This window comes from Enhydra lutris, unplaced genomic scaffold (genome assembly GCF_002288905.1).
Source record: "Enhydra lutris kenyoni isolate GAN:26980312 unplaced genomic scaffold, ASM228890v2 scaffoldscaffold2, whole genome shotgun sequence".
Classification (NCBI taxonomy): domain Eukaryota; kingdom Metazoa; phylum Chordata; class Mammalia; order Carnivora; family Mustelidae; genus Enhydra; species Enhydra lutris.
In genome coordinates this window covers 74,093,808-74,118,378 of record NW_019154086.1, presented here as the reverse complement: position 1 = coordinate 74,118,378, position 24,571 = coordinate 74,093,808, and the positions used below count along the sequence as shown (strand labels likewise).

Here is a 24,571-nt window from a genome sequence, read left to right as displayed (position 1 = left end):
CCTCTGCTAGTCCAGTGATAATCCCAATGTCACTTTTTGGAATGTTTTTATATTTTCTAATGCAAACCATATTTCCTCAAGTGGTTCATTACTGTCCATCTTTCATAAAGATTTGTACAAGCTTAAGAGCTTATGCTTTCTCTTCTACTGTAAGTAGGACAAACATAATGTTGCTCATCCTTTAATATACCTGGGAATCTTGCTAAAATGCAGATATTGATTCAGTAGTTCTGGAGTGGGGAGCCTGAGAGTCTGCATTTCTATCATGCTCAGAAGTGATGACTGTGGTGCTTGTCCCCACACCACAATTTTGAGTTAACAAGGGATTAACATACTTTGCTGGATTTGAGTTAATTATCCCTCCTGTCAGGGTGTGGGCTCTGAAGTCATACTACCTGGATTTCTGTTTTCACAGTAAGACCAAAACCTGGCCGGCCCTTAGGTTTATTCTTAAGATACTCTTTTCTTTAATGAATTTCTGATCTCCTAAAATCTGAGTTGCTCAAGTAGAAATTTTAAATCTTGTTACTGACTGTAATTTTTCCTCTACCTTATTCCAAGAGAAAATTTCATTCTTAGAGCCAGGTGTTCCATTTGTTGACTTCTAAAAGCTTGATTTCTTAATTTTTGTCTTCAGTAGTTTTTCTTTACCTCAAAGATGATGATACATTTCTTACATGGTGAGCCTACCAGCTTATTATTTTTAATCTGTTCATTGGTGAGCTTTCCATAGGCTTGTGATTGAATTCATACACTGGGTCTCCAAAACCCATTAATGTAATTAAATTTAGATTCCCAATGAAATGACAAAAATAACATGAGAACAGAATTCCTAATGAATGTTGGAAACTAGGATCAGGATCTATATCAAGCCCTCAGGGATGAATCCATCTCAAGTGATAAGCCAAACAGTACTTGATTAACTGAATGTGATTAAATAGGGGAGAGGGGAGGCCTTCTGAATGCTTTCCAGTAATGCCCCATACCCTATCAGCTTGTTAACAGTGGAAACTGGAAGAAATTATCAGATGGTGGGCCATTAGGTATATGGCCAATCTCATTCTTGTTGGTCCTTCCTGAAAATGCCCCAGGTATGCAGTAGAACCCACACTGCAGGAATACTGATATGACTAAGCTATCAATATCCAAAATAGGATGTATGGCTCTCCATGAAAGCATTCCTTTCATTGAGAAAATGACCCAAACTAAATGCAGCCTGCTCCAATACCCGGAGGTTACAAAGTTTTTCAAAGAGCTATGGTTGTCTCCCATTGTAGCTTCCTCTTTACTGCCTGATGGGCCATTGATCTAACAAAGTAAACTTAACCTTTTCTCTTCTGTCTTGGTTGAGCTTAAAGGAGTCAGAGAGACCTATCAACCCGTGAGCAAAACAGCTCTCTGTCCTAGATATTCTAGGAAGAGATTAATGCCAGTTACCATCAGTACATGGTTTAGGTAATAAGACCATTAAAGGATCAGTTTTGTTCTTTCTGTGGTTGAGTTCAGGGTATCCTCCATGAAACTGGAAGTGAAATTATAAAGAAGGGACCATCCCAGGGAATGTATGGAGTTAAAATACTGTATGGAGATGGAACTTCTAAATTAAAAGTAGGTGATCAACAGCAGATTAGCTCCAGAAAAAAACTCAATCAGTGAAGGAAACAGATCTCTAAAAATATATTTTCATTTCATAGTTACATGCAGCCATATCTTATTGTACAATGTCTTCAATTTTCAGGATAAAGGAAAGCTCCTACAAATGCAGGACTCATGTAAAACAGGATTCTCACAAGGGAAAAAATAAAATGAGGCTGGCAGTGAACTTCTCCACTGTAACAAACACTGGAATAAATAAATAATGTCTGTGGAGTTTTTCAAGGGAAAAAATATTACATAATAATAAGCTGCCAAGGCCTATAGTTTATGAGAGAGGGCACAGAAAGAAATAGCCCAAATCCTAGAAAAACAAAGCAACTGTAAGACTTTCATCAGAAAAAAAAAGTATGCCAGCTGATTTAGAAATGGTTAAAACAAAGAATTTATAAATACAGTTGCTATAGAATTAAAAAATAGGACTGATGTGAGGAAACTGAACTTGTAGATTATTGTTAATATGGCTGTAATGAAAATTCTTTAATGTTAGAAATGATTCTGGAAAAGAATATACAAGCACGCACATGATAACAGAACCAAAATCTCAGATTATGATATTGATTGGATGGAGGTAAGGAAGGTAGGAAGAATCAGGTATATTTTGGGGGCACTTAAGCTGATATAACCATATAGAGTAGTGCCATACACTAAGTAGACTGCTTGGAATAAGCTGCCCAAAGACTTAATTTGGTTAAGTCCTAATCCTGGTATTTAAACCATCTTTGTAGTACTGGTTAAAATGCTTTTAGAGAATACGATCATACCAACTTAATAATATCAAGACATTTTGAAGAGCAGTTTCAGAATTGTGTTCACATATTCTTTTCTTCTCTAGTAGAAGTTCTCTCCTGTCTCTGCTTAATTCCATTTTGACTGCATATGATGCCACCCTACTCCCCCCACCACAAGCTTTTCTACTGTTACTGAAACACTAATCCCTCTCTATTCTGTTTTGGTTTGGTAAGTCTCTCCACCTATGCTGTTAGAGCTCATGGGCAGGGGCTACTTTCACTCCTGTGTCTGCAGCATTTAGTAGTCTTAGCCCTTAGTATGAATATGTTTGCCAATACAAATGAAGGATAAAAAAGTCCATAGGCATTTCTTTCTTTAAAAAAAAATCCCTCTTAGAGATGTATCATCATTGCTGAACTCTGAAAAACAAAAAACAATGAGGTGTATTTTCTGAAATTTACTCCATGGTCCGTTGGTTACTACTATACAGTAAGACTGGGGACAGATCAACAAATGCATTCATGAGATGAAACCACTGAATATTTACTTGTGGATTCTACTTTGACAGTGTGTAGAAAAAAGAAACTGAAGTCTGCCTAAGTGTGAGAAAGGTATAAGGGAAGAGATTTCACTATCTGTGAAAGAAACATGCTTGACAAGTATTCTACATATTTAACACTGGGAATGAAAAAGACTGGTGTTAAAATTGAAGTTTCAGATTCTGAAATCATTTTATAAAAACTGTATTCCCTAGGTAAATTTTGTGTTGAAATGGGTAAAGCGTTGATATTTTTTCACTGTCATTTATATGTTTGAAATTGTTACTCCTATTAATAATTCTTATATCTTACCACCTCAGAAATATTTTCACTTTCTCTATAATTTTTTTAATAATCTGAGAAGGAAACACTTTACATCAACTGTTGAAGTTCTGTGATCACTTTGAAGAGATTTAAGAGCCAGAGTTATTTCAAGCATAATATAATAAATAAACTTGAGACAGTTAAGCTCAAGGGACCAAGAGCAAGCCTCCAAAAGATGAGGCTGTCAGCATACATAAGTTGTGTATCTCAGGAAAGGCCAGTATACCCTGACACATGGAATGACAGTCATCTCAAAAGCAGGTACTAGACACTGCGTTGATAGTTATTCATACCACAGTATGCAACTATAAACAAAGATTTTATATTCTGAGCATCTTAAAATTTTGTGTTGTCAGAAGCAGGCATGTAAGTGCCTTCAAAATCAATGATAAGATTAATAGTTTGAAAATAGCTCTGAAAGTGCATTAGAGTCATTGAAGCATTCATTGATCAGTGAAAGATGATTCTGTAGTGTCCGAATACATAACTAGAATTATGAGCATATTAGTGCTTGAAGTACTAATTTTATGTTTTCCCAGATAAAATACTAGATCATAGAAAATTTAGCTGTAAAGAACTGTTAAAGGTCATTAAATCCAGTCTAACAAACACATGATGAAATGAAGGACACAGAGATTCATTCATTCATCCATCCATTCAGTAATGTTTATTGGAGATTAACTTGCCCAGTCTGTAGCATTTCCAGTATTGTGACCTGTTCTTGACTAAGTCTGCTGGCTCTTTTCTGCTGAAAGATTTTATATTTCTCTCTTTGTGTAGGAACCTGTACTCAAGTAAATCTTGCATACACCTTATCTGCGTCAGGGTCTATCATACAGGTTAGAATCATTACAATAGCACTTCTCTGTTGGCCGTATTATTTCCTTACCAATTTAAAAATGTTAATAGTAGTGTTGTGCTTTTATTAGCATGGCAGTCACCGATTGTGAAATTTGGTTATGCTCTCAGTTAAAGGTTGTGCTGTACTTACTACTGACTTCCCCTTCAGGTAAAACTCCCAATTGCTAATTTAAGTAACATTTACATTAACTACTTAAGATTTTTAAAATGTATAAAAATATAATCATGTATTAAACAGGGAACAATTACTTACATTTAAATATCCATTTAAATTGAATTGATATAATCATGTATTTGCAGCAATGTAGATGTCAAAACAATAGGTTTAAAGAAAATTTTTTAAAAGTTTTATTTATTTAAGTACATGGGGCTTGAACTCATGACCCTGAGATCAAGGGTTATATGCTCTTCCAACTGAGCCAGCCATGTGCCCCTAAAGAAATGTTTTATTTATACTGCTATCTTAATAAAATGCTTTGTGACCTAACATTTTGAGACCTTCCAAAGATTTATTGAGGAGAGAGAAGAAGAAATTAATGTGGTTATGTAAATGATAGCAGATAAAGGTCTACACTAGGGTGTAAACAGTAGAAATAACAGGAAGAAGTACATCAGATAATAAAGAAAATTGACATACTATTAGGATCAGTAGAAGACAGTGAATTTTATGTTAGATTCCAAACCCAATGTAAGAACAAATAATATGTAAAACCAGGACTCTCTAGACTTCTGATAGGACAGCCATCTAGGTTTTAAAAATATATATACATATCAATACACGAGTATTTTTTTTTTGCGTACATTTACTAACATTCTATACATTATGAAACATAAAAAACATTTTAAAAAGATAAAAGTAAAATAATGTTTTAACAGTGTAAAAACTAATGACAGAAGTGTGACTGAACATGTTTTATTTTGAAAAATTTTGACACTTGGTCATATAATTCAGTCTGATTTTGGTTCAGTTTACTCTGATACTTGGTTTTAATAGCTGTCATAGGTGAAAAAGACACCTTTTGGTAGATCTAAACAAAATCTTGTAAACTATGATACTCAGTTTTAAATTCCTTCCACCAAATTTAGAGTTGTTGAAATGTGACTAGTAAATTTCTCTTGTTATGGAAATCAGTGTTTTCTTGATACCATTTTTAACATATGAATTGAAAACCTATTAAAATGCTGCAGTTGAAAGGTTTTTAATTAAAATTCTAGTTTAAGTTTTTTAAGGTCACATATACAAACATAGGTGACATGCTGATTTTTGGTAATAGCAAACATGTAAAAATGCAGACAACTTCCAAACATTCATTTTAAATGATTTTCTCCATAAGAACTTTCTTTTGAAAAGCAGGAACCTTTCCACTGTTATACTGTCTTCTTTATATGGACAAACTCAGAATGATTATTTTTTAAAAACACGAGATAAATATTCCTTAGGAACGTACCACAGAAAAGAACAGCACATGTGTGATGTTGTCTTTTGCTGAAAGAAAACAACTTTTTGGAAATGCTTTGCCATAAGATAACCAATGACAGTGTGATAAATAAAAGATATGATCACATCTTATTTCAAAGTATTGTAAAGATTTTACTTTATTTTAAAAGCTCTGTTTCTACAACATTGACCACATTGAAGACCTTTATAAAATATTTTTGCTTTGATTTGCTATAATAGCTTATTTTATGAATAAATTTGACATGGTATTCTATAATTTTACTCTGGAACCTGCATTTCATTCAAAATAAGACAAATACTTCATAGTGCTTCTGATTCCATGGATTCCATAAAACCCTATTTTATTTATTTTTTATTTTTATTTTTTTATTTTATTTTATTTTTAAAGATTTTATTTTTATTTATTTGACAGAGAGAGAGAGAGAGAGATCACAAGTAGGCAGAGAGGCAGGCAGAGAGAGGAGGAAGCAGGCTCCCTGCTGAGCAGAGAGCCTGATGCGGGCCTCGATCCCAGGACCCTGAGATCATGACCTGAGCGGAAGGCAGAGGCTTTAACCCACCCACTGAGCCACCCAGGCGCCCCCATAAAACCCTATTTTAATTAAAAAGTTAATTATTGAGAATATATCTTCTCTGGTATACCTTTCCTTTCTTGGCTCTGTTTGAATGTGCTTTTAATTACCTAAGAAGTAAGATGTCAACCTTTAATAATTCAGGGCCTCCTTTTACATGATAAATACTAGAAGAGTAGACTGGTACTCATTTTCAGTACCGCAGGAGAAGGAATTAAGTTTATTATGGATTGAGGTAGCTAGTAGAGGCTTCTCAGGGAAAAGTAGGACTATGAGAGGATAGGAAAGGATTTAGAATGGTTTATGGGAAGGTTTAGATAAGGTTTATAGGAAGTTGAAGGAGAAAGATAATGATAATGAGAAAAAGTGTAAGCAAGACAGTGCATGATGAATCTAAGAGACATGGATGAGATGAAGCTGGAGGAAAGGATTCATATACAATATGTGAATGAGTTAGGAAGGTGCATCCAGAGTTCCTTAATTATGAAGTTGGGGCATTAAGAATTTTATGCTATTAAAAAAAAGGAATTTGATCACTATAAGCTGCCAGAGAAGAGTTCAGATCAGGTATATGGTATGGCCAGACAACTGGTGCCAGTTCTAAAGAGGCAGCAGGTTCAGGGAAGAAAATTCTTCTGAACAAAACATGAAGCCCATACATTAAGCAATAGATTCTGAAGGAAGAGTCAGGGAAGGAGTTGTGTTTTCTCTCTACCTTTGGCAAACACACAAAGTTGAAAGTTTCTGAGAGAATTACGTTTAGCACTGTGTGGTGGTATCAACAATAGTAGACAGATGACTAAATAAAGGATTGGGTTAATATATAGGTGCAAGTTTTTAATTAAACATTATAAAAATATATGTATATATAGGAAAGATAAGTTGTGAATTCTACAGTGGTTTAAGTGCTTCCTTTTTTTTTTTTTTAAACTTCCAAGGCTTTTAAATTACATTTCATCCATAGAAGCCACCATATTATTTAAGGAATGGGGAGCCAAAAGATATATACAGACTTACTTGTTCTCTTTTATTCCATGTCTCTTTAAATACACCAAAATGAAATCTTCATTTCATCCCTGTTTCCTATCCAGAGCTATTTCTCATAAAAGTGGTCTCCAAAATATGGTGCACTTGACTTAAGATGTGCATATACACAAAGAAACAAAACTCTACCTTATAATCTTTATCTTAGAAAAATGAACTTAAGCTAATTGACTGATTTTTAATAGAAGGGTTGATAGGAGTACAAGTGTATAATTTCTAGTATTAGCATTTATGAAAATATACTCTAAATGTAGGTATAATTAAAAAGTATGCCGAAGTTGACTATGGGTGGGGCTTATTAAATATACAGTTTATCAGGACTTTCCTCTAGAAATTTTGATTTAGTATGTTTGAATTGGTGCCTGGTAATCTTTTTTTTTTTTTTTTTTTTTTTTTTTTTTTAACAAGACCTCCAAGTATTTCTTACTTTCCAGCCATATTTAGGAAATTAGCAATAGACCTATTGTACTGTATCTTGACGTAGCTCAATTCCAGGTATAGGTCCTACAGTGCTAATGGTTGTATGATTGGTACGTTACCTACTGTAAGACAGCTAGAACGATGGGTTGTCCAAGAGCTCAGAAGCAAAGCTAAAGCTCAGCAGTGATACAGGGGCTAGCATCCAGCTCACCTTATCTCTTGTGCTTTTATTGGACCCAAAGCCAGCTTAACAGTAGTTGAATTTTAGGGGTAGCAGTATGTGAGTCTAGAGTAATTTAGAAGTTTGTTTACCTTTAGGTTTGAAATTGATGATTGTTTTAAATTATAAATTGTTACCACAGATTTTTACTATGTTCCATGTGTTTAAAACATATCATTGCTGATCAAAAACTTCATACCTTATTTTTGTGAATACTATAACATGCTAACACATGGAAATGCAGAAAATAATTTTATGCTAAGGCATTTGGGTATGCTAAGATAAATTATTTATCCAAATTGTTAAAAAATGCTAGAAGAAATACTATTAAGTGCTTACTATGTGCCAGGCACTGTACTAAGCACTTTTCAGTACTGTATATTTAAACCTCACAACAATCCTGTGAAGTAGGTGTTTCTAGTATATGTTCTGCAGATGAGTTAACTGAAGGAGCACAGAGAGGTTAAGTAACTTGCCCATTACTTACACAGTTTTTGTTTGCTTGCTTGCTTGCTCATTTTAATTTGGAAATACTCTAAATAACTTTTAGAAGATAAACTTACTTTCATGTTATGACTTAATGATCCTTTGACTTCTTTGACTAAATGATTCTTTATCTTGAAACTTGTTATTTCTTCTACTGCCTTATTATCTTAAAAAACAAATAAAAGCTCTTTTTGTGTAGTTTAACAAGGAATAAAAAGTGGCATATAGGTATCACTTTGTAACATTCAAATGACGAAAGAACATGACATATAAAAGCAAAGTGTTTATTGCCACTTTGAATATGTAGCCTGATTATTTATGTTGTAAGTAAGATTTGTAATGTTGTATTGTTTCATACTGAAGCTTTGCTTTGTAACTGTTACTATGTTTTTAGCGTCTGAGGGATTTTTTTGAGCACAGAAAGAAATTTTGGCAATTGTGTTGTAATTGATGTGCAATTTTTTCAGATTTTAACATTGCCAATTTCAATATCTAATTCTTTTCTAAGGCTATAAGCCCAGTTTATGCATTTAAAAAAATAAATCTAGTCATACCTTCCCCAGGCTTTCAGTTAATCTTTTAAAATTATCGAATTAAATTCCCTGAAACCTTCTCAAAAACAACAACCAAGGTGTATAATGAATTTAAAAAGCATAATCAAACAATTAAATTTTATAAATCTAAATCTAATAAGTCATATTTTTAAATTCAGTTGGCCAAGTTCTCCTAAATATTAAGATTTGTTTACAAATTAAACTTGTTACATAATTCATAATATAATCATGAGTCTAATATAATGGATTCTCTAAAAATATTTCAGATATCTTTTTAAAAAATCCCGGAAAATGTATAGACAAATTATCAGTCAATGCCCAATTTATCAGTGCATCTTTATCGTAAAATGAATGCAAAGTTTTGTATTATATTGGATTCATTCCTTCAGTCTGCCATTTGTTCATCCCAAGACTACAAATCTGCTAACACAACAAAATGCAATAGACTTTCCATCTACCAGCCTTCCAGCATAACTCAAGAGTACACATTTGCGATCAGAGCAGGGGACCTGTGTCTACGTGCCAACCACAGTCTGTATTGCCCAGGGACCCTCTACCTCCTTTTTATAGTCAGGCTCTTGCTTGCCATTGTTAACAGAAGCTTTAAGAGCCCTCACATAAGTTTAACTCAACATTTAAGTTTTACGTTTTTGCAACCTGGTTCTTTTCCTAGAAATGATGCATCCTGTAAGTTTTTCCCTTACGTTTCGCAACCTGATTCTTTTCCTAGAAATGATGCATCCCTTAAGTTTTTCCCTTGGGTTACACTTCATCCCTATTATAATTGGATTTTCTAAGTCCAATTATGTAAAAACTCCATAACCTTTGGCATTAAAGCCTATTTGTGTACTGATGGGGTTTTGACACCCTACTTAGGTTACTATAGCAACCCTTTCTCTTTTATAATTTAATAGCTGCCTCATTGACCATCAGTCATTTTATTGACAAGGATGATCAAGTTTAGTTTTTAACCCCTTAAATTCACAAAGCCAAAATGATTTTTCTCTCCTAGGAATGCCAGAATCACCTCCGCAGATATGGAAATGTGAATCTGGAACTGGTGACTCGAATCATTAGAGATGGTGGCCCATGGGAAGATCCAGTGTTGCAAGCTGTTCTTAAAGCCCAGCCAGCATCTCAGGAGATAGGTACTTCAGGAGACTCAAAATCCAAACCAACATTTGTGAGAAGCAAGCGCAACTTATTTCTAATTAGAGCAGTAATAGTGATTTTTCTTTATCTTCTAATACTGAATAAGAGTAATGTATTTTCACATGAAGTGTGTTTAAATTGTTATACTAACCTGGCCCAAGAATGACTTTTGACACCAGACTAGGTACATTTATTTCCAGTAGTTTCCCGTTTATTCTAATGGGAATTCAGAGCGTTAATACTTTTACTATCCAGATGTTACTTATAGTTTGTTTTTGCCACTTGTTATATTTTAAAAATCTATTTAAGTAGGAACAAACACCCTTAAAAAATCACCCTGCTTAAGCACATGGAATCTCCCTTATACAGGAAACTCTGTGAGGGCTGGAACTCTGCCAGTTTTTATCACCACTACTGCATATCCTCTACCCAGCCCAGAGTAGGTGGGACAGAGTAGGTGCTCAATATAAATATTTGTTAACTGAATGAATGACCACATGATGAATGCATTAAATGAATGAGTGACTATTTGAATGAATAAGTAAATTTCAATTCCAAACACTCTGGAGCAGTATTTCCCAAACTTCATCCATTAATGGAAGTTCCCCTTAATGCCCTGCGTACTTCTTTGACATCAACTCCTCTTCAACCTAGATCTGCAGTATTTCCTGTGGGCCAGAATTTCCTTTGAGACAATAGGCTCTGTCAATTACTTCTAGTTTATTCTTTTTAAAAATGTTTGCCATATTATTCCTGAGCCCCAGAACATTTTGGTCACCAAATTTAGAATGTAAACTCAGCAGTAGTATAAGCAAAAATGTATGGAGAACATTTGAAGGCATAGAGAGCCCATGAAGTGCAACTGTAAGATGGCCAGAGGGAAAAGACAAGACTTCTAGCTTTGGAACCATTCAGACCTTGGAACCATTCAGACCTTGGTCTGGACTTTACTCCACATCACATTTTATGCTAAGCAGGTTAGGATCTTTCCATTTGTCTCAGGTTAAGGGTTGGGGGGTGGGGGGTCTTTGAGTAGAGCTGAGTGGAGAAGGGGCTATGCTTGTGCAGCTTAAGAGCAAGCCAACCCCAGATACAAATGTGAAGGACTGTGACAGATATGGGAGAAGATGAAGAAAGAGAGAAGACCAGAAGTAGTGCAAAGTGGTGGGTAAGGAGGCTACGGTAGATATGATACTGGTTTAGTGTTAAATACCCAGGGGATACAAAGGAGACTGGAACTTGATGTGAGGGTTTCAGAAAGGAATAAAAAACTGAGGAGGGAGGAAGTTGGAACTGAAGAGAAAGAGTTGGACCATTGAGGAAAGGTATTAAGAGTCCATATAGGGAAGGCAAGGGTGACAGACTGAGGAGAACTATGAGGAGACTGGGAAATGTGGCCAGAGCAGACAGGAGCAAGACAGTTTCAAAAGGAGTGAGAACAGAGGAGAAGAAGATCGGACTTTTAGGGTAGCTTTGAGGTTTCTCTGACAGAGCTGGAACATTTCTGTTGTTGGTTGGTATAAGGGCTTTTGGCATCTCTCTCTCTCTAGTCCTTATGTACATACTTCCATACTTTGTACATACCTTATGTACATACTTTCATACTTCCACTAACATACTTCACTTTGGGAAAAGCTGCTCTAGAGTCTGATAAATATGGATGACTCTCCTCTAGTTGGTGACTTTTAGGGTAAAGACCAGTCCGAAGTTTATCTTTGCATTAATTATACAAATCACTGTCTGCTTATATCATATACAGTAAATAGAACTGAAAGGCAAATGTTGAAGCCCAAATAAAACATTACTCATAGGCATTTTAGGAGCTACTGATTAAACATCACAACTAATAAAAATACTTTGAATTTGAAATATGGATCCGTGTTCCTGTTCTACCCCTTATTCTTTGTCCTTGGGCAAGTCATTTGACCTCTCTGAGACTCAGTTTTGTGATCTGTTAAAGAAGTACTATGATATGATACCTGTCATAGGTTGTTGTTAGGTCTAAATAAACTTAGTTTATAGATTATAGATAAAAGGTGTTTATAGATTTTTAAATTATGTAAAAGAAAAAGTATTAATTAGTAATTATTCTTAGTGACACATGAGCATATATTAATAAGCAGTTCTATTTGGCACTACTTTCGACTTAATTTTTTGTTAAAAAGTAATAAAATATATTACATTTTCATTAATTCAAATTACTTTCTCTGTAATTAATCTAAATCAATGTGGTTTTAATGATAGGAGTCAGCCTTTTAATCTTATAGTAGTGAAAATATTAGGCAGTAAAAAAAAAAAGTACATAATAGACTTGAAATTCCAGACCCCATATTATCTGAAACATTTTAACATATTAGTGAACTGAAAAGAGAATATTTCATTTTATTTTCTTTTTAAAATTTTTTCACTTTTTAGACTGAAAAGAAATTAATAGTTCTTAAGCACTGTTTTGGTGTTCCTCTTATTTCTCTTTTTCCAATTATATAACTGAGTATTCTTGTCACAAATTCCTACTAAGGAGTATGCTATTTAATTAAATAACTACTTACTACTTAGATATCACATGTTAGTGGTAAAGTTTCAGACAACCTTGAGAATCTCAAGAGTAATAAGACTCTGTTTTCTTTTTAATATAGTGAACAAATATTTAAGTTCTGAAAATCCACTGTTCTTTGAACTACGTGCCAGATACCTAATTGCTTGTGAACGCATACCTGAAGCAATGGCTCTTATTAAATCTTGTATAAATCACCCAGAAATCAGCAAAGACTTGTACTTCCATCAAGCGCTCTTCACATGTCTGTTTATGTCACCTGTAGAAGATCAGCTATTCCGGGAGGTAATGTTTGAGATTATGTTTGCCTAGTACTATTTTAACCTTATCAAAAATAAGAAAAATAGCCCTTTCTTGTTAAATTCCTTTTGCAGTAACACCAGAGATTTTAAGATTACATTATCTAGACGAGTTCTCATTGGCACCATTCTTTAAGCTCCTATTGAATTAGACAATCTGATATTAACAAATGATGCAATTAACAAAACATTCATCAATAAGCATTATTCATGGTGAGCTTCTTGTGATAGATAAGAGATTAAATAAAAACCGAGAAGGATTTTTAATAAAAATTTCTGTTAACTTTCAGCACTTTTTTTTTCAGCACCTTTAAAAATAATTTTTATGAAGTATTTTGCCTTTTAAATACTAAGAAATTAAATCCTTCTGTCTGTATTTTGTTTTTTTTTTAAAGATGAAAGAATTAATCTTTTCCTAATAATAGAACTTATTTATCTACAAGCTGTGGACATTAATGAGATTAAAAATAGTCATAAAATTGTAGGTTCTATATAATGAAACTATGAAAATATTTGTGTAATTCATCATTGTCTTTGTAGAAGAAAACCAGAAATTTAATTTTTTTCCTGAATGTTAACTCTACACATTTAATGCAATTAGCTTTTTAGATATTTTTAATGATATGAACTGCTTTTTCTTTTCCTTTTATAGCATTTATTGAAAACTGATTGCAAAAGTGGGATTGATATCATCTGTAACACTGAAAAAGAAGGCAAGACTGTGTTAGCCTTGCAACTCTGTGAATCCTTTCTCATTCCACAACTCCAGAATGGAGATATGTACTGTATCTGGTAAGTGTTCCAATACGGAAACTGAGATGGGGAACAGAAGGAGAATGGTTAGCTGAGTCTTGACTTTGTTTTTCAAAAAGTTATGTGAAAATGTAAAGTCACTTTTTAAAAATTTATTGTGTGAGAAACAACAGTTCGTTGTAAGACCTAAAAAAGACAATGACCATGTAATTAACTGTGTAAATGTTTAAAGTATGTATTATAATGAAAGAATTGTATTTTAAATTATATGTGGAGTGTTAGTTTTTTAGGACTTTTTTTTAGAACTGTTTTAGGTTCACAGCAGGATTGAGAGGGGAGTACTGACATTTCTCATTATATCCCCATCCCCATCCATGCAGTTCCCCCATTATCAGCATTACTCAAAAAACGTTACTCACCAGAAAAATATTTTACTTTTTTTTTTAAATCAGAGATGAACCTACAGTGGTATATCATAACCACCCAAAATCCATAGTTTATCTTAGAGTTCACCATTCGTGTTATATAATCTATGGGTTTGGATAAATGTATAATGAAATACATCATTTTAATATACAGAGTATTTTCATTATCCCAAAATTCCTTTGTGCTCGACCTATTCATTTCTTATCTCCCTTCCCTCCCTCACCTCTGGAAACCACTGATCTTTTTACTATTGTCATTGTTTTGCCTTTTCCACAGTATCATATAGTTGGAATTATACAGTATATAGCCTTTACAGATTGGCTTTTTTCATTTAGTAACATGCATTTAAGGTTCCACCATGTCTTTTCATAGCTTGATAGCTCATTTCTTTTTAGCCCTGAATAATATTCCATTATCTGGATATGCCACAGTTTATGCATTCATTCAGCTACTGAAGGATATATTGGTTGCTTCCGAGTTTTGGCAACTACAAAGAAATAAAGCAGCTATAAATACCCTTGGGCAGGTTTTTGTGTGGACATAAATTTTCAAATCCTTCAGGTAAATACCAAGGAGCATGATTACTGAAATGTGTGATAAGAGCAGGTTTAGTTTTGTAAGAAAAAGCCTAACTTGTCTTCCAAAGTGGCTGTACTGATTTGTATTCCCACCAGCAATATATGAGAGTTGTCAGTGTTCCAGAATTTGGCCATTCTGATAGGTGTGTCATGGCATCCTGTTTTAATCTGTATTTCCCTGATGATACACGATACGGAGCATCTTTTCATGTGCTTGTTTTTTATTATCTATATATCTTCTTTGGTGAGGTGTTAAGTTTTTTGGCCCATTTTAAATCAAATTATTAATAAGTTTTCTTTTTGCTGAGTTTTGAAAGGTCTTTTTCTCTATTATGGATCAGATATGTATTTTACAAACATTTTCTCCCAATCTGTAGTCTGTTTTTAATTCTCTTTTTAATTTTTGAACAAAGTCTAGCTTATCAATTATTTCTTTAGTGGATCATGACTGTGATGTTTTAAAAAGGCATCACCATACCCAGGGTCATCTAGGTGTTCTCTTACATTATCTTCTAGGAGTTTGATAGTTTTGCATTTTATGTTTAGGTCTGTGATCCATTTTGACTTAATCTTTGTGAAAGGTATAAAGTGTTTTCTAGATTCATTTTTTTTTTTTTTGTATGTAGATGTCCAGTTGTTCCAGCACCATTTGTTGATGAGACTGTCGTCAACTTCCATTGTATTGCCTTTGCTCATTTATCAAAGATTAATTGACTGTATTTATTTGGGCCTGTTTCTGGGCTCTCTGTTCTGTTCTCTTGATATATTAGTCTTTTCTTTCACCAATACAACATTGTCTTTATTATTTTGGCCTTTAAAAAAAAGTGGGGTATCATCAGTCCTCCTACGTTGTTCTTCAATATTCTATTGGTTATTCTGGGTTTTTTACCTCAATATAAAGCTTAGAATCTGTTTGTTGATACCCATAAAATAACCTCGTGGGATTTTGATTGGGTTTGCATTGAATTTGTAGATAAGTTGGAACTGATAATGACAACATTGAGTTTCCTATCCATGGAAACATGGAATAGCTATCCATTTATTTAGTTCTTTGATTTCATTTACTAGTTTTGTAGTTTTCATCTGAGATCATGACCTGAGCCAAAATCAAGAGTCGGACCTTACTCAGTCACCTAGGCTCCCCAGCTATGGGCATTTTTTGATCAGTACTTCTGAATTTTAAATTCTGAAATAGATATTTTTCATTAACCTTCTCTTTAATAGGTAAGCTTAATATTAGTGGAAGATTTTAATAGAGTACAAAGGCTTCATTATATATTGTCTATGTCTAAAGTTTATTTTCTGAAGAGAGAAATTCCAGTACTAATGTCACTGAAGATAAGAAATTTAAGAAATAAAATAAACTGCTAGTTTATTTAAATTGTTTAACCTGGTGGTTACAGCTTGTTAAGTTAAAATTATAGGTTGGTTTGAGAGTGATTGGTAGTGATAAAAATTACCCAGAATAGTGAGTCAGGAGATATTTGGGCTTTAAAAGGATACCATACTCCTAAAAACAGCAATTTTTATCTTTCAGGAATCAGTCAAATCTAAATACATTTTGCATTTTATGCTTCAGTCTAGTTTATTTCTTATAATAGTTTTTGAAAACCATCACCATAACAAGGTTTACTTCACAGACAAGAGTTAGGTAGTGAACCATAGTCACCAAGCACCATAAACAAGACATTTCAGTTACCAGTGCTTGTTTATATATCTTCCCTCTACTCTCCCGATAGCCACACTCTCTACCTCAAGAAAATGTGTCATTTTCATAACTAGTTCCCAGACTACCAGGTCTGTCAAACGTTAGCACTCTTCGACCTCATCCATTGCTCCTCAACCCCACCATTTACACAAACAATTATAAATAGGTACATGCACTAAGCAACCATAAGGAATTTAAAATCTGTCATTCTAGTATCAAGAAGCTCTTTAAAAACTTTAGTAAACATAAAGTCACACAGAGGGCTTGTTATTTAAAGCAGGTTTTCTTGCCTACTCTCAGAGCTTTTAATTGCATCGTTCTGGGTAAGGAACTGTACTTTTTTATCTTCCTCTGACATTTTAATTATTATGTGTAGTGGTGTGGACCTCCTTGGGTTTGTCTTGTTTCAAACTCTGTGCCTCCTGAACCTGGATGTTGTCAGCCATTATTTCTTCATGTAAGTTCTCTGCCCCTTTCTCTCCTCCTTCTAGGACTCCTAAAATGTAAATGTTTGCTTGGTGTTATCTAAGACATCCCTTATCCTTGTTTTTCAAAACTCTTTTTCTTTTTGCTATTCAGCTTGGGTGCTTTCTATTATCCTGTCTTTTAGACTGCTGCTCTGTTCTGCATTCACTAATCTGTTGATTCCCTCTAATCTATTTTACACTTCAGTTTTTATACTTTCTAACACTGATTGGTTCTTCTTTTATATTTTCTATTTCTTTGATTAAATTCTCACTGAGTTCATCCACTCCTCTCTCCAGTCTGGTGAGCATATTTATACCATTACTTTGAACTCTTTATCAGCCGGATCACTTATCTGTTTCATTTAGTTCTTTTTCTGAGTTTTTTTTTTTCCCCCTTGTTCTTTCATTTGGAGCATATTCCTCTGTCTCCTCATTTGCTTGACATTCTGTTTTTGTTTCTATGAATTAGGTGGAACAGCTGCTTCTACACTTGAAGGAATGATCTTGTGTCTGGTCATCTCTTGTATAGATTGTGTGTGCCTGGTGTCTTTGGCTAGCTAGCTAGAGCTGTGGCTGGTGCCCTGTGTACTGGGGCCATGCTGGTGGGAAGGGCGGAGCTGAAGTGGCTATAGACTGGGGTGATGCTGGGGTTCTCTGCACAGAAGGTACACTGGCAGAACAGCTGAAGCTAAAGTGGGTACAGGGTAGTCCCAATGCTCTCCTGTGTTGAGGGTGACAGTAGATGGTAAAGTGGGTATAGGCTGGGGTGTCCTGGGATACTCTGTGTAGGGGGTTGCCCTCCTGGGGCATCCGGAGCAGAAGCGGGTTGGACTACGGTGCCCTGGGATGCTGTGCTCTGGGGGTGCCCTGGCAAGTTGTCTGGAGCTGTAGTGGTGTGGGCCTGGAGTATTTCATGGTGCTTTGTGGCTGTGTTACCTTGTCAAGTAGTCTGGAGCTATAGTGAACACGGACAACAGGTGTCCTGGTGGGCACTACACTGGAGCTGCCAGTGGGACAGTTGGGGCTGGTATGGGTAGAGGTGGTAGATTGCCTGGACCATGTTCCTATCCATGCTGTCAAGGTGGTTGGGGAATGTAAACTGTGGTGCTTGACAGCCCCACTGACCTAGAGAGAGTGTTCCAGCCATCTCCTGATGTTTGGCAGAGTTCTAGGGATAGATCCCTTATATTCTACTTACCCTTTTAAACTGTAGCTCTCTCTGTGTATGTGTGTGTGTGTGTGTGTGTGTGTGTGTGTGTGTGTGTGCACACACAAATGAATCTGTTCACAGACCCTCAGTACTACTCCCCACTGCAGTGCACAGTGTTGGGAGTGGTAGTTCCCTTTGTTAAATGTCTCTATTTTTCTTGCTATTCTCTGTGTGGTCTCCCTATCTTTTGTTGTGTAGAAGTTGTCCAGTCACTCCTCAGTTCTTCAGGAGGAATTGCTCTATAAGTGGGTATAGATTTGGTGTGTCCCTGGAGAAGCTGAGTTCAGGGTCTCCCTACGTTGCCATCTTGGACGTAAATTCTTAAATATTTAAAAAGTAGCTTGAAGATGGATTTAAATGATAAACTCACTTAATATTCTTACTTTATAGATTAAAATCTTCAGACTCAGAAATACCGGCTCTAGAAACTAGTGGGCTTATCTTCTAGGGGAGTATATTTTTAATTGATTATGCAAATTAGTATTAAAAAGTTTACCAAATAAAGTAGAATTCCAAATGGGATCAGGAGACAGTGGTAGGACGTATAATTTGAAATAGTTTTTGAAGTCTTACTCTTCCTTTCCTTTCCTTTCCTTTCCTTCCTTCCTTCCTATCTATTAGAAAAGGGGAGGTAGAAGGGGGAGAGTGAGAGAGAGAATCTCAAGCAGGCCCCATACCAACCCATGGTTCAGTCTCACAACCCTGAGATCATGACCTGGGCCGAAATCAAGAGTCAGGGCACTTAATCAACTGAGCCACCCAGGCACCCCTAAAGTATTATCATTTCTTGATATGTAGTTAGAAACAGAATATAGTCATGACTATTATAGTAGATCTTTTCCTGTGGGGAAAGGAGGAACGGAATGTTCTGACTCTGGCTATATTAAGCTATTTAAATGGGATATCTTTAGCCTTTTCATTTTAAAAAACTCATAAGTAAATTGGAATCTCAAGTATATAAAACAAACAGAAAGACCAAGAAGATACTCTGCTTTCTTCTCTTGGCTAACCATTTTACTCTGTAAAAACAGAAGAGTGCCTATCTTTCCTGTCACTGGCACCCTTTAAGAATAGAAGCTGGGTATGCAACTCCCAGCTGCCTAACTGTTCCTTTATCCTTCCTTCTGAGTAGGCAGAGTTCTGATTCCCAGCTCTCTTATTTCTCCTACCTCTCCTCTATATTTCTGAATTGCTAGGGTCCTTTTTTGATGCTTCTAAAAATTGATTTCTTACCGTAATTGAAGAGCAGGATTCTTTCCAGTCTATAAGGTCTGTGTGGTCTATTTCATTTTGGCCTTCCCTACAAACCAGCTTAACCTCATCTCCCCTCTTCTGTGGACAGAACCTGATCCACAGCTCAGTTTTGCTCTATATGAAGCCAGTGGAGCAAGTTACCAACCCCATTTCTCTCACCACTGCTGACAACAACTACTAGTAATAATAACAGCAGCTACTCGTATATACTGTTTTCTATAGTCTATACTTTGTATATGCATTCCCTCTTTATTCCAGTAATCTTATGGAGTAGATACTATTATGTCCAAGCCATGCAACTAGTAAATAATGAAGCCAGGATTCATACCCAGGCAGCCTGACTCACAGCCTCTTCTATTAAATACTACTTACTACACACAGATCAAATATATATATAAAAGCATCTATGTTTTAAGAGTGACTGGAGATCCTTTTATACCCTGCATTCTCTGCAACTTGTTGATGATTTTATTAGTAGTTAGCTACCTGGGAAATTTGTTTGTACACTATATAGGTGCTGTGTTTTCTAAAGGACCCTCTGTTTGAAAAGAAAATGTAAGCTTCATAAACAGTGTTTGCTTATAAGCAAAGAAGACTATCACTGGTTTTCAGGATGTTTATTTTCCTTCAGAATCCACTGTATAAGTAAAACCTGAGAACCCTTTGTAAATTCAGTCAAAATGGAGCTTCATAACCATATCCTGAGATACCTGCTTTGCTTGCTAGAAAGCTAAAATCCATATTGGTAGCCCTTTCCTGGTAAATTTACTAGGATCTTGAGATGACATTTTATTCACCAAGTTTCATCTGAATTAACAGAAACAAAGGGAAATAACATCTCCCTCTTCAAAAAAGAAAACTAATAATAATAATACTGTATTCTAAAGATGTCTTTTAGGAGTCTCCAACTTATTTTTTGGAGCAAGTTGGAGAATAAATACATACATTTCTAATATGTTAAATATCCATCTGTGTAAGATTGAATGCAATGGAATACTCTCCCATAACTTCCAACTATCGTTTTTTATTTTTTTTCTTTAAATCTGTTGCAGAGATATGGCATGTCTTTTTTTTTTTTTAAAGATTTTATTTATTTGACGGAGATCACAAGTAGGCAGAGAGGCAGGCAGAGAGAGGGGGGGGAAGCAGGCTCCCTGCTGAGCAGAGAGCCCAAAGCAGGGCTTGATCCCAGGACCCCGAGATCATGACCTGAGCCAAAGGCAGAGGCTTAACCCAATGAGCCACCCAGGCGCCCCTGGTATGTCTTCTTAAATAGTTAATGTGCTTGCCTTCTACCTCTTCCCTTTGCTCATAAAATACCTCTTATTTAGAGTGTCCACCATCATCTCATTCTATGTCTACAATTTCCCTTAATATAGTTCCTTAAGAGACTCCCTCTAAATGCTCTTAGCATTTAGGAATACATTTTTTTTTTTTTTTTTGTTACCAGTTTCTTAACTACCAAATATTTATTGCATAAATCGCACAGCCTGGTACTACTAAGACTATAAAAATAAGGAAAGAATATAGGAAATCAGTGATTTATTAAACATATATACTAGACATTTAGACATTTTATCTAGGTGTTTTCACTTACTCTCTCAATTCTTTTTATGTATAAGAAAACTGGATAAAGAGATAAAAGCCACATAGGTAGTAACAATATGGAGTTGGTATATATACTAGTCAGTTTGTAAGTGATAGCATCCTGTCTCTAATTAGTTTAGGGAAAAGGTATAGTGCATGGAAAAAATACTGGGGTATGACCAAAAAAGGGGGGGCAGGGATATAGTAAGTTCCCAAATATAACTGCTACCAGGGACACTGATTTTTCTTCTCTGTGACTGACTGCTCTTCTGTTGCAGATCAGAAGGAATGTCAACAGTCTCCAGGCTTCATAGTTTAGAGTTGAGAACATTCCAGGGACTCTGGCCTAACTGGGGTCAGTTTCCTACCCCTGACTTAGTATCTTAAGGATGGTGAGGAGGTTCATATAGGAAACATGGCTACTGGAATTCCAACCTTGTTTAGTAGGACTACTTCCAGAGAAAGGTGGCTCACTGTGAACTGGGTAGTATCACACTGGTTAGTATATAATGTCCTCTTAAGAACTCTTTTATTCCCAGTCTTATGTTCTTGCCACTACTTGCCCTATATAATGTGTTACTGAGATTTACAATGTAGTAATAGTTGGGGGAATAGGACCTACAAAATAGCAATGAGGAACTATAAGAGAGGTATGAAATCAGTAAGAGAGATAAGATCTGTTCTGAAGTAGTTACCACTTCAGTTTGGGGTATTCATGAAGGCATTCATGAAGAAGTTACGTGATCAGGACTTTGAAAGATAAGCTCATCTTAGAAATGAGGTACTTTCCAAGTACAGTAAATTATCATAAACAAAATGAGAATAAACAGAACACATTAACTAATTAACCTCGAAGAGTGCACAGGATTAAAATCCTATCCTTCTGACCCAAAACCTATGTTTTTGTTGCTGTTAATAGTATGTGACATATGGAATACACTGAATGAAAGCATTTGAAAGTCCATTTAGCAACCCCTGCAGAAGTCCATATGTAAGATTAGAGGAGCTAAGGTAGTAGCACTGAGAAAGCATGCTATGGTTGTGGGCAAGAATATAATCGAAATACACAGGCTGTGGGAAATAAATAGATTAGAACCAAACAGGTTTGAGTAACGTTCAGTGTCATTGACTGACCTAGGAAAAGATAATCTGTTTTGCGGGAGTATTATTTGTTCTTGGTGGATTCTGGTGATACACAGCAATTTAAATTGAAATACCCAGGCATGTAAATAGGGAGAGAAACCAGAGCTAGACATTTGAGAGGAAGGTGTGAAAACTGGTGAGATTTTATGTATGCAAAAAAAGTGGGGTTGTGGACTGAAACTCAAGAATACCCACATAGCCAGAAGGAAATGGAAGTAGAATTTTGGTTTTGTCTTCTACGTTGCTTGCTATCATTTTCTCTTTTGTGTTTTCTGTATTGTCTAAGTAGACAATGTGCACCTTCATGATAGTAGTCAAGCTGTCCTTAGACTTAATAGCTATATGTGTTGGGCTCAAAGTATACTTGTCAGTAAATCACTTAAAAAAATTTCATCAGTTATTTTAATACTTTTTAAAATATGCTTTATGTCACTTGATACATTTTAAAGAGTTATAATTTACTAGCATATGATATCTAAATATATCAGTTACATCTTATGAATTCCTTTGTCCCAAACTCCTGCCTTGTCTATATAATAGTGGCCATATTTTAGAAAAGAATCTATCTGTGAAACACTTGAAACATAAAATTTCAGAGTCCAACCTATAATATCTTACAATTTAACTTATAGTACTTTGGGTATCTTCATAGATTGAAAATGAAAAATAATGAACATTTCTTTGCAGAAAGTGTACAAAACTGATCTCTGAATTTACAAGTAGGTATTAAAGACCAAAGTTTATTTTTTAAAAGTAGTATCATTAATATTGGTACACAGGGATTAGAATTTATCATGTACTAGAGGTGCAGATTTGTCAGCATATGATGAGGATTCATTCCTTACCACTGTGTTACAGTTTCTGATCTCTGTTTTCTTCCCAGCTTCTTTTAGTCCCACCCAGGCAGCAGAAGTAGCTTGGAGATTAACATAATATCCATTTACACCCACTTTGTATACACTCCAGCCAGCGTACTTAATAGAACGAGCAAAAGATCGCTAATATCTGTATTTGAATAAAATGTGTTTTTGATATTTCTTTTTTTCTCATTTACAGGGAGTTGATTTTCATATGGAGTAAACTTCAGCTTAAGTCTAATCCTTCAAAACAAGTTTTTGTAGATCAATGCTACCAGCTTTTAAGAACAGCAACTAATGTGAGAGTAATATTTCCTTTCATGAAAATCATTAAAGATGAGGTAAATAGGATATATTTATCCCTTAATTTTAATGAATTTTAAATGACTGTTCACCAAATCTTGAATCTTTTATGATAAAATTTATTTGAAGGGAAGGAGGATTTTAAGGCCACATTCTCCATGTATTACGTCTTCCTTTCCCCCAACCAACATGGTACTAAGGGTATACATAAGTGAAAATAACTGAAAAAAAGACAGAAAAACTGCCAGTTTGGTGTTACTTAAAATTTAATATGGGAACAACTGCTTCCCTAAGAAGCTGTTACCTCTTTTCTTAAATAAGTTTATCACTTTTAAAACTATCCTAAGTCCTGTTTACAGACTCTTATTTGCAAATGAAATTTGTATAACCATAGGTAATACCTGCTCACTTTCACAGAAAAATATAGTTCATAGTTTTAAATTTGGTGTTCAGATAAAAAAAAACAGTGAATTTTGAGGCATTTCTGAAACCTGACACATTTTTAGAGTATTTGTTTAAAGTAATAGTGAAATCCATTACCTGTTTTTAAAAATAGTTCTGAAGTAAGTTCTTCATGGTTCACTTAAAAATGGGTACAGTTGTACATAAGATTCTTAGATAAACATGAAATGGGATCCTGCAGATCTTTTACTTTTTCCCCTCAAATATTAACAGAACTTTGAATACAAAGATAAGAAAGATAAAGCTACCCTACACTTTAGGTAGCTCCATTTAGCTGAATCTCTATGTGGGTTACTTTTAAATATATAAGAGGCATCCATTAAATAATATATTTTAAATTTTTTAATCTATTTATGCATTTATCACATTATCATGTCACTCATTAGGTGTATGACCATGTAGTGATTATATCCCTCTGATATAAAGTTAGCAGCATTGTATTCAAAGTTTTATACATCTCCTATTTACTAACTGGATTCATAGCCACCCAGGTGCCCCGAAATGATGGATTTATAGGAGGAAGCCAAAGTCAGTATAACAGATCTGATCCCATTTACATTTGCAAACATTTATTCAGAGGTCACTATAAGCCAGCTTCTATGCTAATGATAGGAGAATATAAAAAAACGAGATACTATTCCTGTGGTTTAAGAATTCAAAGTCGGGGGGTAGGGGTATACACTAAAACAATTACGTATGTGCTTTTTATAAATAAGTATAAACTATTCTTAGTGGAAAGAATAGGGTATGTTTAACTCTGTGGGGCCAGAATGAATGGGGAGAAAAACTTTAAGAGTAAAACTGATTCTCAAAGAATGAACGGGAAATAGATAGGAATTTACTAGCTAGATAAAGTGGGATTATGATGCGCAAATTAAGGTCTGCTTATAGAACTGAAGTAATTAAGTAGGATTAGACAGCATGTAAGGGACGATGAAGACATGAGGCTGGTGG

The 24,571-nt window shown here is 34.9% G+C and overlaps 1 protein-coding gene across 2 annotated transcripts in view; it reads left to right on the top strand.

Annotated features, from left to right (window-relative positions):
• LOC111147069 (zinc finger protein 654) overlaps positions 1-24,571 on the top strand; it is a 79,576-nt gene that overhangs the window by 47,943 nt on the left and 7,062 nt on the right. Inside the window, exons 4-7 of one of the 2 annotated variants that reach the window (XM_022502946.1) lie at positions 9,877-10,012; positions 12,653-12,855; positions 13,522-13,661; positions 23,052-23,193. In XM_022502946.1, the coding sequence (XP_022358654.1) occupies positions 9,877-10,012; positions 12,653-12,855; positions 13,522-13,661; positions 23,052-23,193 (621 nt within the window). The remainder of the gene's footprint in view (positions 1-9,876; positions 10,013-12,652; positions 12,856-13,521; positions 13,662-23,051; positions 23,194-24,571) is intronic. The other variant, XM_022502955.1, reaches the window with a different exon arrangement.